Below are 15,882 nucleotides of genomic sequence, written 5' to 3' on the forward strand. Positions count from 1 at the left end.
GGGATATGCTTAACTTTCTGTCCCCTAAAGTCTCAGGTGAACTACGCCCCATAATTAAGTAGGTCACTCTACTCTATACCCACAGACTGAATCTTGAACACACTGACCTTACATTAATAAAAAAAAAAGTTTGTCTACAGAGAGTTTAATTCATTAGTTAAGAAGTATTTTTCTACTAAGTCAGTTTTAGTGGTTACATAGATGTCTTCCTATACATTCTGACATAGCCATGATATTTCGTTTCAAATCAGAATTAACAAGTATGGTCTCCCCATCCCCAACTTACCATATTCCATGGTAACCAGGATGATACCATACCAACTAGTCTAGGCAATTCTTTAAAAATTCTTTAAAAATTCTTGGTATAAAAAACTGTTTAAAAAGATCTGCTACTTCTTCTATTCACTGCCATGGCACACTTCTCTTCTTAGAGGAAGTAGTATCACTGAAGCAAGGAAAACACTACTTATAGGATGAAAATTCAAGAACTTTGGTAAAAAAAAACTTAATTAAAAAATAATATTTTAAAGGTGTATATAATCAATAAAGGAGGAAGAGAAAAAAGGATGGAAACTGAAAAAAAAATTCATGACCAAATAAGGAAGAAGCAAAATTTAAGATTTCATCTGACCTTTTTTCACATGATACATCTTTTTAAATCTAAATCTGTATATATGAGCTAATTCAAACTACAGGATCTTCCCTGTAGCTCAGATGGTAAAGAATCTGCCTGCAATGAAGAAGACCCAGGTTCGATCCCTGGGTCAGAAAGATCCTCTGGAGAAGGGAATGGCAACCCACTCCAGTATTCTTGCCTGGAGAATCCCATGGACAGAGGAGCCTGACAAGCCACAGTGCATGGGGTAGCAAAGAGTCAGATACGGCCAAGCGACTAACACTACCACTACTACTATATATGAGCTAATTCAAACACATAAACATGCAAATGTTTAATTACTTATAATTTACAATTTAAAACCATCTTTATTCCAATTGCAATGAAAGGATTCATACATAAAACCTCACTGAATGAACTTTAAAAAGGAATAGCCAAAAAAAAAAAGAGAAAGAACAGACCTTATTTCAGTGAATTCTCAGACTGAAATTCAAAAAGTGAGCACAACACAGAAACTGTGAGTACCTGAAAGACTAAAACAGCCTGGTACTACAACAAGAACAGCAGCACCAAAGGTAAAGAACCAGACTGACACTAAGCAGAGGCCATTCAAAGTTTGCTTTGAAAGGTACCTTGGGAGCACAGAAGCAAAGTCATTCCTAACACCAATAAATGCAACTGCATTTACTTTGGAATGCGCAAGCCCATCATGCCAATTCCTCTGTGAAGAAATGGAATGGGTGCTTATTCATTCGAGCTTCCTGAGAATTCTGAATTCTTCAAGCAGTCCACAAAGGTCACAGATAACCTTTCTTCATAATGGTGGATTTAGGATGAACTTACTTACCGTGAGCATACAGATGAGTTAATAGAGACTCACTCTAACAAGATTCCTAGGAAACAAAGTAGGAGCAAGAAAAGAGACAGAGATGTTTAGGAAAAAATAATTTGAAGTCTTGGATGATAGCCCTTAACTGGTAAGGGAAGAAGTAGGGTTAGCTCGACAATGGGTTAAAAAAAAATTGTCTTTAGAGAAAATTTAATAAAGAAACTTCAAACATTTAAATTTATTTACCTGCAACAACACAAATAGAATAACCACAACTTCTGTTCATGAATTCATTCCCACTCAATGCATGTCATGCAGCAAGTAACATTCTTTGCTAATTCTAAGACAGTCTGAACCACCATCGTTCAGAAATAGTCTCTTGAGACAAATCACAGTTTCTTTGACCAGAATGACTTAATTGGCATACAGCAAACCTGTCACTGACATCAGTACTTTCAATAAAGTTTCGCAAGTGTAGCTCACTTTCTTGGTGTTGCAATAACGAATCCCTGCCTATTTTAAGTTATTTTCCCTAGTCCTGGAAATAGCCTATTCTAACTTTCACTTCTTGCTTTTGTCATTTAAAAAATAAGTTGAAATAATAAGGCCAACTTCTGTAAATATCTCACTTTCAACTACTAAAAATGCAACTACTTATATATAAGAAAACTTAAGCACACTTCATTTTTTTATTTTTTATTTCCTCAACTTTGACAGTTCCTTTGTTTTTAACACCAACGCACTCACTGTATCAAATTAAAATAAATAATAATTATAATTTATATATAACTTTTGAAGTTTTTTATCCATGGATAAAAGTTGAAGAAAGAATTAAAATCTTTTTATAACAAAAGTTTATAAAATGATCTCAAAACTAGGTACATAGAAATACACAGAAAAATCTCCAGAAATTCTAGTAAAATAAACTCTAATCTAAAAACCAAAAGACACCAATAACTCTATTTCTAGATATTTAAGAACATTTAATCATTAACTTCTGTTAAGCTACTGCTAGTAAGAAATGGTTGATGAAAATGGATCTTGTATAAATATACATTTAAAGCAAGGTCTTCTAAAGAAAAACTTAAATATTAGTATTCACTTCTCAAATGAAAGAATTATCAACATAACCAAGTGTCACTAAGTATCTAAGAAATTCGTTTTTAACATAGGCAATATCCCCTTTTTGAGAACCGATAAAATGACAGTTTTTAACCTGCGGACAACACATATTGGACAAACACAACTTTTTATTAAAATAACTGCCAGGATCATATTGTATGGGTCCAAATTAAGAAAACTAAGTAACAAACTGTCCATGACATGTTATGGAAAAACCATATGGTAAACAATAAATAAATATGCCTGAACTTCTATGCTAATGAAAAAAAAATTGTCCATGATTTCTAATGTGGCAAATAAATATATACCCTAATTTCTAAACATTTGATTTTCTAGTTCTCAACCAGAACCTCTGACTCCACTCCCCGACACCCACATACTCCACATCCAAGGTAGTGACAATATTGAACCCCCAGCTCTAAGGGCATGCTAAGAGCTCAAAATGCTGCTGGAGAGGACAGTTTAATAACAGTGAGTGAGACACTGCCATAGCTGGCTTACATTTCTCTGTTTCACGTCAAAAGCAGTATGTCTCTTCTGACATGAAGAGTCAAAAGATTTTACCCTCACAGGTAAAATCTGTTGTCTCCTTTTGTTCTCACATTAACCCTGAGCTTGGCAATTTAGTGTTAGTCACACTTCAAAGACTAAAAACCCGAGATGTGAAATTATACCAGGCAGTGACTAGCAGGACCATGTACCACCGCCTTCCCCATATCATCGCCAGCTTCAACATCCTCTCAACCCAACATGTTCTCACGACTCCAAATTCTCAGCTAATAATCTAGACAAATTCACCCACAGCATCCTCACCCATGTCACTTAGAAACAGATCAATTGCTAAGCAGACTCAGGATATGCCAGAGAGATTTGTAAGATGTCAGCATCTTAATCACCCTCCAAACTTTAAGATATCTTAGCATAATTTCAGCAGTAATTTCCAACATTTTCCCTGTCATGACACAAAAGAGACAATGATAAGATGGTAACAGCCCACTGCTCAAGGCCAGAGCTGACTAGCCAAGAGGTTTCAGCATCTCCAAGCCCTGCCCCGTCACACTGGTTCTAAAATTCCCATCATCTACTCCCATGGGTCAGAAAGAAAAAGGCATATAAATCAGAGAAGTGATTAAAGAAAAATGAAGGGGAAAACCTCAAGGTCTAACTCGTCTAGACCGTGGAGAGTTCTCTTTTCCTGACATTGACTTTGGACATGTCCAATCAGCGCTCTGTACAGGATGTGGACAAATTATATTATGGCCCAGTTCTGCCTAGTATCAGGGTAGGAGCTACCCAAAGAACCAGAATCACCAAAGCAGAACTTGCTTAATACTGCAAATCTACCACCACTAAAAGAAAAAAAATAATGACTGTATAAGGCTTTTCCACAGATTACAGCAGCCAGGTCATAAGTTAAGACTTGAGATTTTTTGTAGGTATTATTACTTTTTAAAGGGAAAACAGAAAATATATCTAAAATATTAACACTGTACTTGGATCAACACAGTCATTAACATTACACATATTTCTGTACCTAACTAGCTTTTTTTCTGTACCTAACTAGCTTTTTTCCTGCCCTTTTCTCTCTTTTCCGCCCCACTTTTCTTTCCTTTTTTACTAAAGTATTTCTTATATCAAATGTTCTTGATTTGGGGAAAGACTAGTGCTTTAACTGGAGCACAAAGCACAGAACTAACAGCCCATTAAAATGCACAAGACTAAAGGTGAATGTATCTGTTTATTTACAGCTTTTGGTGCTTAAAATTTCAAATAAAATGATCTGTCCAATTGCATTAGTTTAAAAAAATAAGTCATTTTTCCATTCTCTTCTAGAAAAAGCTGCAGCACAAATTAACACAGTAGAGAGTAGTGAAAACAGAATTACATTTAAAACATAGTTTAGAAAACATAAGCACCTCTTTTAGATTAGTAAGTATAAGATGTAATTGTTGGTGACAAAAGTCAACAAGAACGAAATACAGACATTTATATCTTATTGTGTTCACATGCATCATAGAGACAAAAACAGTCAAGTTTTAAGTGTTTACTAGATGTGAATACAAACATATAAACAAGAAAAACCTTCCCTTTATTTTGACCCCAAAGTTGTCTTCATTTAGTAAACAAATTTTTTTTGTTATTTTTCAAAAGGATACGACAACTGTCAGTACAAATCTCTCACTTCTTTAACATGTACTGTTCACACTGTGATACACAATTTAGGTATTATGATGCATTTTTAAAACGGAACAGTTTAGTGCCAAAACCCAAGCTGCTTCAGGGAAACGAGAGACTGAAAGCTAGCGCTACGTCATATGGAATCGCCGCATACATACTGTATTGCCCCGTGCTAGTCTGATATATGCTAGTCGGTACTGCCATAGCAGCGATGTTAGGCGGTGTTCCCTCTTCCTCTGATTTTTCTTCTTCAATCTTGGGTACACCAGGCACATCAGAGGAAAGTTCATTCAGTATTTTTCTAAAATATAATTCAACAATACAAAGAATTAAGATACATGAGTGAGATTTAAAACAGAAAAGCTATCACGGGAGAATCTGAAGTATCTTTATTTCTCCCTTTCGGGAAAAACTTTTCATGACTGTAGGAAACTTAACTTACCTGTAAGAGGGTCTTCGTGAAAGGATTTCTCTACGTTTATGAGAATCAATTACACCTTCTGATTCTGCAGACTCATCTGTTTCTGCAATGGTTGCTACCTATAACACAAGAGTTCCTGAGATGCATCATAAAACCCATGGTATCTCCTTCATTCACAACCCGGTGTCTGACGGCGCTCTGTGTGCAGCACAAAGCCGGGCACTGCCAACAGAACACACTGAGCCGGGCTAACCACGCTCACAATCTGGCTCAGGAGAGGAAGTGCAGACACTGACACTTGGCTGTAAACCAGCCTGTGCACCAAGGATGACACAGATGACAAATGCTACAGAAATGCACACGTGCCAGACAGGCTTCCGGAAAACACTGAACGTAAGACACACAAGGCCTAAGACCCAGCCCTGAAAATGTCCCACAAATCCAGCAGAGGGTGAGCTAGCAAGTGACAGAGGAGAAAACAATACCACTGCTAACTTAGGCTGGGTCTTCAAATTACACATTAGATAGATCCAAAGAAAAAGAATATTAAGTAGGTAAATACTTGTGTTAACAAGCCTGGTTAAAGTTATGATTTATATTACAAGAAGTAGGTTGGGCTTGATGTCAGTAGGTCTTGTCAAAATAAGGAATTACTCCTTAAAAGAAAGATCAGTTTTAAATACAATTTCATTTTTTGAAGGAGTAGTATAATAACATGAGTATTAAGGAAACTCTCTCCACAACATGACTGTTCTCAATATATTCAGCCATCTATCACAGGTTCTCAGTTTATCATCTAGTTCTGAGCTTACAAAACTCCTCTAATGAATATTGTAAGGACATGGGATTTGATTTGAGTATAAGCAAAAAATCATATTAAAATACCAACAATGTAAGCAGGCACATGGATGTGCATGTATGTTTGCCCACATGTATGATCATACATCTTTGGTCATGGATACCCTATACATATAAGCATACTCAGGCATGAAGAGAATCTTTAGAAAAACTATTGTTGCAGTCAGACAATCATACATCATCACCAACTATTTATCACTTTCCATTGGGCTTTCACACATCTCTTGTATAATCATACACCCCTTTGTGCAAGGTAGGCTATTACTGTAGAAAGTGAAAACTGAAGTTCATCATTCACCAGGTCGGAATTCTAAGACAAGATCCATAGGCACCTACCTCTGTAAAGATAATTAAGTCACCCATTTAACAAAATCCAAAACAGCCTATTGAAAATGAGATAATACTCTCTCTTCCAGTGCCACCGAGGTTAAAGCTAAGTAGAAATATCTGCATCCTAATAAAAGTCACAAAAAGGTGAGTGGAAAGTCTTGTTTTATAATCAGAGTCAGAAAGAGTCAGAAGCTCCTAGAATTAAGGTCCTCACAAGAAAGGGAAAAAAAAAAAGACACTACTGAGAATCACTCAAATTTTGAACAACTCAGAAGAGACATCTGTGCCACAAAGATAAACAGACTTTTATTGCACATGGATTTATTACTTCAAGTATCTTGGTGCAACCCTTATTTTGCAACAAACTGGATTCAAATACACAGGAAAAGGACAAGACCAATTAAGCATAAGCAACTACGTTTTCTTCACAGAGCTTTTTGTCATCAGATAGGTTCAAATAATTTCAATATTTAAAGGATAAAGACAAACTGACCTTAAAAAGGAACAGAAATAAATTTAGTAAAAGAGAAAAGTATGCTTTAAAAAAGCATACTTAATAATTTATATCTGTTGATGCAAAAAAGAATGTTTTTGCTTAAGAAATGTTAAGAATTTATGACCAACTTTGGTGACAATAAATAACAAAACACGTCTCTGGATCACAACCGCAACACTAACCACATCTAAAAAAAACAAGGTTTAATCTGATGTATAAATGCAACAGCAATTAACAATGATATCATGGCACACATACTGAATGAACAATAGACCTAAATTTCTACACTTTACTGTGAGTATTGGTGAAAACAGTGTCAGTATTAGAAAATCTACGTTACAAGGTTTATCAGACATCTCCAAAGAAGCCTCAAAGTACTTTTAAGCATTTTTGGAGAGCTCTGCTAAATGAATCTGAGTTTGAGCAAACAGCAACCTTATTTCAAGGAGAATGACTGGACCTTCAAATTAGGAGCTGATAACAAAACTGCAGCTCGAGTCAATCTCTGTATCCAACAGGGCACCAAGCACTTCACAAAGAAAAAGGAATCTGCCTGCAATGTGAGAGACCTGGGTTCAAAGCCTGGGGTGGGGAGATCCCCTGGAGAAGGGAACAGCTACCCACTCCAGTATTCTGGCCTGAATTCATGGATAGAGGACCCTGGCGTGCTACAGTCCACAGGATAGCAAAGAGTCGGACATGACTGAGGGACTTTCAAAACAAAAAACTTCTACAGAAATAAAAAGGAAATTCTTACAAATGTTTAATAACAAGAGTTGAGCATCACTCTTTTCCATGCCCACCAGTTCAACCACTTAGAATTTATCCTAAAGAAATTTTTAGGCAAATGTACAAATATAGCTTATGTACATATATTTAGATAAACACAGGGATGTGTATAAATAACATTTCTCAAGGTGTTAAAAACGTAAAAATACTTTAAAATATGGAAATTGTTACATTATGTTGAATTGTATTAAAATAATTTATATTAGGTCATCTATGACTAAAAAAAGACACTACATATAATTGGTAACATTACTACATTATAATTTGGTAATAATATAGTACATATAAATAATAGAATACTAGCATGCCATTAAAATATGTTTATGTATGCACATAGGAAACATATATGGAAGACTTTCAACCAAATGTTAATAGTACTTATATCTGAGTGTTGAGATTATTTTTACTTTCTTCTTTTCTGTATTTTATAATTTTTCTCTCAATGAACATAGGCAAATGTGCAATTTCAAAATAAAAGAAGCCAGTGTTGACATAACAAAAAGAAATTACCACCATACTAATAGATTGTCCCTTATATGGTTAAAAAAAAAAGAGCATCAAATCTACAGGAAAAAAAAAAAAGATAAATGAATTAGTAAAAAGCTCAAGAAAGTCAAAGAGAAGTCATTTAGGAAGGAGGCTAACCTGAACAGTTTGTATTTGTGGTGACTGAATAACGGATGGCTGTGGTGTCTGAATTACTCCCTGGACGTGGACAGTCTGGCCGGAAGGTAACTGTACTAGAGTTACAGCTGGGGAGCCTCTTCCGGTGCTGGATCCAGCTACAGAAACCTGCAAAAACCAGCATCATTGAGGATTAAGGCTGAACACTTTTTCTGCCCCCCCACTGTTACAATCTGCCTATTTTCCCTGCTTCTGAGATCTGACCAGCAAGCCAGGGCACTCAGTATCAGGAGATGGTTACTGTGCTGGAACAGCCATTCTCTGGTGTGACAGATATCAAAGAACCCATGCGTCTCACTTTCAGTCCCCATGCTTCAGTGGCTAAGAATGTTCCAAGCACAAAGTTCTAAAGCAGTTAAACTACCTCACTACGACCTCAAGACTACTAACAGTGAAGCCTTCTTTAGGCCAGAGTATAAACCACTCTCTCTAACTTAAGAGCAATCGGAGACAGAACTTAAATATGGTAAATTATTTTTTCAATAAGTGCAACTTCTGACATGTGATATTAGAATTACTCCAGATACAAGCTAATGCCTTGTCTCTATACTGATGAAAATTGCAGTTACTTTTATCCCCCAATAGTCACCAAAATAGGCATAGATCAAAGAAATCCCAGGACCTCTCAGGCCCTTAGCATCTCCAAACCAGAGAAAGCTCATACCCTGGAGACTGTGTGGTCCTTGCACACTCCCCTCCCCACAGCTTAAGCACACAGAACCATCACTTGGTTTGCACAGAGAGGAGATTACAGCTGTTTCCCACCAGCTTGGGTGCTTGCAACAAAGAGCCCTGCAGCAAAACACATTAAAACGTGTTTTGTTTTGTTCACTTCTCTGGACTCAAAACCTGCCAAGTTTCTAATTGGTAAACAACTCAGTCCTAAAAGCCGGCATAATCTTACAAACTCTGCCTCATTTTACTAAGTTTCACTATTCATTACGACTTCCTTGGAACAGACAGAGACTTTGGACGTGAAAGAACCTACTAGTTTCTATCATGAGTGGTGGCAGACCACAGAATCTAAAACAAATTTTGAAGAAAGCCTCTGTGGGCCCTCACTTGAAGGAAAACCAATCATTTCCAATCAACTTATACAAATACTTTTTAAGAATTACTAAGAACTGGGTTTATAACAAATAATCAGATGTGCTTACATCATTCCCTTGGAAGGCAAACTTCTTTGGCAACCTAGAAGTAAAGTCTTCTATCCATGCAAGAGAACCTTCATGGAGAGAACTGAACTAGGTGCACCGGGGTGGAAAGCAGAAGTGCTAAATCCAACACCTAAGAAACAATAGCACACAAACAGTAGAGAACTAATCGCTCCAATGCCCAGGTCATGAAGACCACAGGAGTACAAAACAGACAGATCTGCAGGAGTCTGAACAAGTGGAGGCGGTGTGCAGAAGCTGCCCCTTGAGCCGGGCCTTGCTATGGTCTGGATAACAGCTGGACAGAAAACTGAGAGACTGGGGCAGAGACCACCTGACATGAAGCCCTATAGGCAAATTCAGCCCACCTGCCCCTGGAGTATTATCGCCAACTTTAGATTTCAGGGGAAAGAAAAACAGCATCCCATAATGGAGCCCTCAGATTTAACATCCAGAAGTTTAAAAGCCACTAGATTTATTCTACAAATGTTCCCTGCATGAACTGTATAAAGGGATCCTTCTCTTTGTGAACCAGTTGCCAAAAAAAAAAAAAGGTATTCCTCTGCCAAATGACTAGGGCTCAGTCTCAGGACACCTTTACACTCCTGAAAATGACTGATGACCTCAAATAACTTATGTTTATGTTACATCCAGCAGGATCCTGTAAATGTACAGCCAGCTCCTGGGAAGGAAAATGCTATGGGTAACTTTTGTGGATTTCTATAATGAAAATACTCCTAGTATGCAGATTTTAAGCTGCCAGTGGGTGACACTGAAGACAAAGCTGGAAAAAGATGTGCACAACTGGCTATGACAAGCAGCTCAGCTCTTATATATATAAGCTGTTATATGTGTGTGTGTGTGTGTATATATATATATATATATAAAATATTGATATGTACTAAATAGAAATAAAAACTGAGAAATTTTTAAATACTTAGTAATTAATTTAAAAATAATAATTCCATCATATGCTAACATAAATAGTATTTTCTGAAGACTATTTTCAAAGACATAATCATTAGTGACAAGAATGTCAATGTTTTACATTTTTACAAATTCTTGTAATGTCTGGTTTAACTTAAAACAAGCTGGATTTTCATACCTATTTCTGCACTGAATCTATTGTAATAAGTTATTTTAACTGGTAAATGAATATGCCTTATACAGATATATGATTAGAAAACGTGGAGTGTATCAATAGCTTTTTCAGAAAAATATGGGTATTCTTCTTGGATACTACCCCAAAACTCAGCAAGTGGTTGTTTTTCTCAAAGATTAGTGGCCATGCGGAATCTGAAAACTTAGTTACGTTAAAATCAGTTGATCTGGGACTTCCCTGGGGGTCCAATGGCTAACACAACGCACTCCCAGTGCAGGGAATTCAGATTCAATCCCTGGTCAGGGAACTGGATCCCACACACTGCAACAAAAGATCCTGCGTGCTACAACTAAGACCTGATGCAGCCGAATAAATAAATGCTAAAAAAAAAAAAAATCTATTGCTCTGTCTTATACTTCAGATGGTTCTTTAGCTAGGCATGATTTTGTAATGTCATGTAGTAGCTACTTGGAAAATACTGAGTTACTGAATTAAGTAGATCTCCCAAATGCTGATAAATTTCATGATACACTATCAGAAAACTACATTCATTAAAATCAAGATCAACGTCATCAGAAAACTATAAAATATTGGCAAGTTATCAAGCTCAAAATGGCAGATGAAGAATTTCCACAATTTGAAACTTCTGCTAAAAACCTGAATTTTATCATCAGCAATAAACACTGTTAACTGTTTTCCTCGATGTGACAAGCTTACTTCATTCGCTTTTGAGAAAATTTTTCAAATACTCAAGTTTGAACAGACATAGATATAATTTAGTTACTTGCCACTGCTTTGAGAAAAATTATATCCTGTGGCGTGTGTGTGTGTGTGTGTGTGTGTGTGTGTGTGTGTGTGAATGCAGCTAGTTCATCTTGTCCCTCAGACAATAACTTGTGTTTTTTCGCAGACAATAACTTGTGTTTTTTCTCAAGATCACCACTGATCTTCAGTAAGTGGCAGAAATGCTTTCAATGAATGTTCCACTTCCAAAACACAGAATATTAAAACAACATGTACTTGAGGGTCAAGATTTAATATAATTGGTAATGTTTACTGCTTCATCAGGGACAGTCTTAAGTGGAACAGACATTTTTTTTTAAAACTGCAAGTGAATGCAGTGAAGACTGTAATGACCACTAACAAAGTTTGGTGCCACTTACGTGACTGGGATGAGGCACCAACACTTTTAAACCCCCACTGTTTTTGCGCCATCAGGGCAAATGCCAATACAGAGAAAAAAATACATCTTCGTATTATTATGAAAATAGGTTTGTCCTCCAAACCTCCAGGCATGATTGTGTAACATCATATAGTAGTTATTTGGAAAATACTGGGTCCTTGGAGTTTCCTTCAGGGTTCCCTGGATCACACTTTGAAAACTGCTGCTCTGTCCTCATGCAGCCTCTGGGCCCTGCTCACAGCTCAAAGCACAGAGTGCTGAAACGGGCTGCAATTTTAGCTCCACCACAGCAGGATGGCCAAAATCACCATCCACAGTAATTCTGATAGAACATTCCTATGTTAGAAATTGAGCAAAACAGAAAGTACATTATACCCAAGAGCATCACCAGTATTCCTACAGATGAGACCTGTGGCTTGAGATGCAGTTAGTGCTATGCAGTTTCATGGAAATGACCTGCTGTAGAAAAATTAGATATTCTGAAGAACAACTCAAGAAAGATTCATGGGGGTTTTGATAAGTATAAACCATGCTTAAAGTCACTCTATATGTCTTTCAAGTATAATTTTCAGGACTTTACATTATTAAACAATGCTCCATCAAAATGGCTTAGTGAGAAGAAACTCTGCTGTAGAAAAGAGAGCTATACCCACTAGAACAAAACTGAATTTCCAGAATTCTGGAGATGAGTTATATGAATCTGTGCGGTGAAAACTCAATGTCCAAACTCTGGGCAGTGAAGAAGGTCATGTGTGCGTGCGCTCAGTTGTATCCGACTCTTTGTGATCTCATGGACTGTAATCCACCAGACTCCTCTATCCATGGAATTCTCCAGGCAAGAATACTGGAGTGGGTTGCCACTTCCTCTTCCAGGGGATCTTCCCAAACCAGGGTTCGAACCCAAGTCTCCTGTGTCTCCTGCATTGCAGGTGGAGTCTTTGCCCATTGAGGAACCTGGGAAGTCCCATTTTTCTTATAAACATCATATATTCATTCCAAGAATTTTTAATAAGTCAATCTCACAGAAACAATTCATACTTACAAATTAACTCATTCTTTTGTTCCCTCAACAAATGTTGGAAGCTGGCCTTGTGGACCAGTCTAGACAGCAGAGATAAAGTAGTAAACAAGAAAAGTCTGCTCTCCTAAGTCAGAAGGAGACAGAAGACAGATGAAGCGACTAAAACATAATTTGGGAGAGGTGCCAAATTCTTAAAAGAAAAATAAAGAAGGGTAACTAGTGAGGTGGGCTTCCCTGGTGTCTCAGGGATAAAGAATCCACCTGCCATTGCAGGAGACATGAGTTTGATCCCTGGGTCAGGAAGATCCCCGGGAGAAGGAAATGGCAACCTACTCCAGTATTCTTGCCTGGGAAAATCCCATGGACAGAGGAAACTGGTGGGCTACAGTCCATGGGGTCACAAAGAACTGGACACAACTAAGAGACTAATCAACAACAGCTAACGAGGTAGAGGGAGGGTGGAAGGAAGCTACGTTAAGGCATACCTACTGCGGAAAGCTTCTCAGAGGAGGGAACTCCTGTGCAAAAAAATAGTCTAAAAGAAAAGTAGGAAAGAAGGCCATGGGAAGATCTGTCAATATATTCATCACATTCCAACAATCAAGCAGGCAACTGCCCAAAAAACAAACACATAAAATAGGTGTATTTTATATTTTATAATTTTACACCTCTATTTATGAGGCTCTAAGAAGTGTAAAAGTGAACTCATGCCAGACCGTTTACCTTTTTTTCCAGATCCCCTGAAGAATAATCCTCTTCTATAGGATGCCTGAAACATAGATTATGCTGAGGCCACCACATCCACCAAAAGCCTCACTAGAGTCAGGAGTTAATGTGATGAAATAAGTGAAGATGATGCAGTTGACAGCCTAACTTGTCTTTGCAATTAAAGAAAATCTCCTAATAATGACACTTATAACTGGTAACACCTCACAATGTTGTAACACAGCATTTGATTAGCACCTAGTGGACTGGCACCAGTCCGTAGCTAGGTTCCCTTATGATGGGGTTTATGATGTCACAGTGCAGGTGAACGTGTCACACAGCCACTGAGCCCGCATTCCAGACAGTTAATAAAGGATGAGAGGATGTGAATGCATGGTCTAGCAGACTTCACTATCAACTCTGCTGCCTGAAAAATCAAATCTATACATTATCTATTTTAATTCCAAGGACTCCAATGAAAACCCAGCAACACCCTATGGGAGAAGCTGGAAAAACATCTTGATTTCTGTGTATTAAGACAGGATTCTCAAAAAGAAGCCTGCTTCTTCTACAGGGAAAAAAGTGTTTAAAGAATAAGGCTGAAAACAGGAAAATAATAATATAAATGTGTACTCTTTAAAAAAGACATAAAATATTTCACTTCATTTTTTAAAAAGCTGTCCTTAGGGACTCCCCTGCGGGTCCAGTGGCTAAGACGCCACGCTCCCAATGCAGGGGGCCCGGGTTTGATCTCTGGTCAGGGAACTAAATCTCACATGCCACTACGAAGACCTGGTGCAGCCAAATAAATAAATAAATAATTTTTTTTTTAAAAGTTGTTACTTGCATTAAATGAAGGCAAACACAACATGAAGAATACAGAATTGGTATCACTGTAGTGTCTTTACTTTCCCATATTGAGGTTCTGTTTTTTTTAAACAGTGTGACTAACAAATTGCAAAAATCAATGGAGTTAAATTTTACCTTGTAAATATCAACTGAAAGCACTGATAACAGAGTTGGACAGATAAGACTGATATTTTTATATCTATGTTAAAATTATAAGGAGAACTACAACATGATCTTTGAATCCTTTCCGTGTATAGGGAATAAACAAAACCTATCTAAAATTTATCATCTGAATTTAAAAAGGAAGTAATTCTGTTTCTGTAATTATAAATGGCCAAATATGTCTCTTTAAAAAAATTCCCCTTTTGAAAGAAAAGCAAATATCAGAATCAAGTCATTCTTAATTATATCGTCTATTCTGATAATACTTCCAATAAGCAGTGGTGATTGCTGTGGTGACTGGTGATGACAAAATTAGGGTTTCTTTATGCTTTGAAAAACAACACTCTAGCGAATTTTTTTCCCTAGCTGATCCTTATCATTTCCTATTAATAGTACTTGGAGCATCATTTTATATTCTAATATGATATGTGTTTTACTTATATTTATAAAGACTGACTATGAACATGATCTTTAGGGAAGTCAAAATTCTTTTAGCTCTAGACTTTTAAAAATCAATCTTATATACTGATTTCAGTAAGACTGAAACTAAAACTGATCATAATTTTCTAGCCAACTCCATTACAAAGTAATAAATGCACATAGTGAAGTAGGTTGCTATGAGATTCTGAGCCCAAAATGATATTTACCCAACAGATGGCTTATATGGGCAAACAGTGGATATTAAAACTACTCTTAACAATGATATAGATTAGATTCATTTCTAATACTGAGGAAGAAATGTACATGCCAAAAGCCTGAAGCTACAGAATGAATACCTAAAACCACTTACCTTTATTTCTGACCAGTATCAACTTGTTGGGATCTTCTCTCGTAGCTCAGTGGGTAAAGAATCTGCCTGAAAGGCAGGAGACCTGGGTTCAATTCTTGGATCAGGAAGATCCCTTGGAGAAGGAAATGGCAATCCACTCCAGTATTCTTGCCTGGAGAATTCCATGGACAGAGGAGCCTGCCAGGCTATCGTCCATGAGGGTGCAAGAGTCGGAAACGACTTGGCAACCAAACTGCCACCACAATATCAACTCATAGGAATGCCTATGAAGGAAACTTCAATTCACTTGAACTATTCTACATTCATTTTTCTACCAATGACTTGGTATATAAGCCCTAAAGATTACTGATTTAACAAAAACAACTTTAAAAAACAGTAATAATAAACAAAATGTGGTGTGTACATACAGAGAGGAAGGAATCCCTATCACATACAATACAGATAAAACTTCAAGACAGTACGTGACGTGAAATAAGCCAATCACAAAAAGACAAGGAGAATAAACGCAAAAAGACAAAATGGCTGTCTGAGCAGGCCTTACAAATAGATGTGAATAGAAGAGAAGTGAAAGGCAAAGGAGAAAAGGAAAGATA

General features: G+C 37.0%; 1 protein-coding gene across 3 annotated transcripts in view; it reads right to left on the minus strand.

Moving 5' to 3' along the window:
• Positions 1-15,882, minus strand: part of CREM (cAMP responsive element modulator) — a 66,422-nt gene that overhangs the window by 23,526 nt on the left and 27,014 nt on the right. For all 3 annotated transcript variants that reach the window (XM_052651348.1, XM_052651350.1, XM_052651349.1), the window contains exons 4-6: positions 8,285-8,431; positions 5,188-5,285; positions 4,904-5,046 (exon numbers count right to left, since the gene is read on the minus strand). In XM_052651348.1, coding sequence (XP_052507308.1) covers positions 4,904-5,046; positions 5,188-5,285; positions 8,285-8,431 — 388 coding nt within the window. The remainder of the gene's footprint in view (positions 1-4,903; positions 5,047-5,187; positions 5,286-8,284; positions 8,432-15,882) is intronic.

Source organism: Budorcas taxicolor, chromosome 13, assembly GCF_023091745.1.
Source record: "Budorcas taxicolor isolate Tak-1 chromosome 13, Takin1.1, whole genome shotgun sequence".
Lineage (NCBI taxonomy): Eukaryota > Metazoa > Chordata > Mammalia > Artiodactyla > Bovidae > Budorcas > Budorcas taxicolor.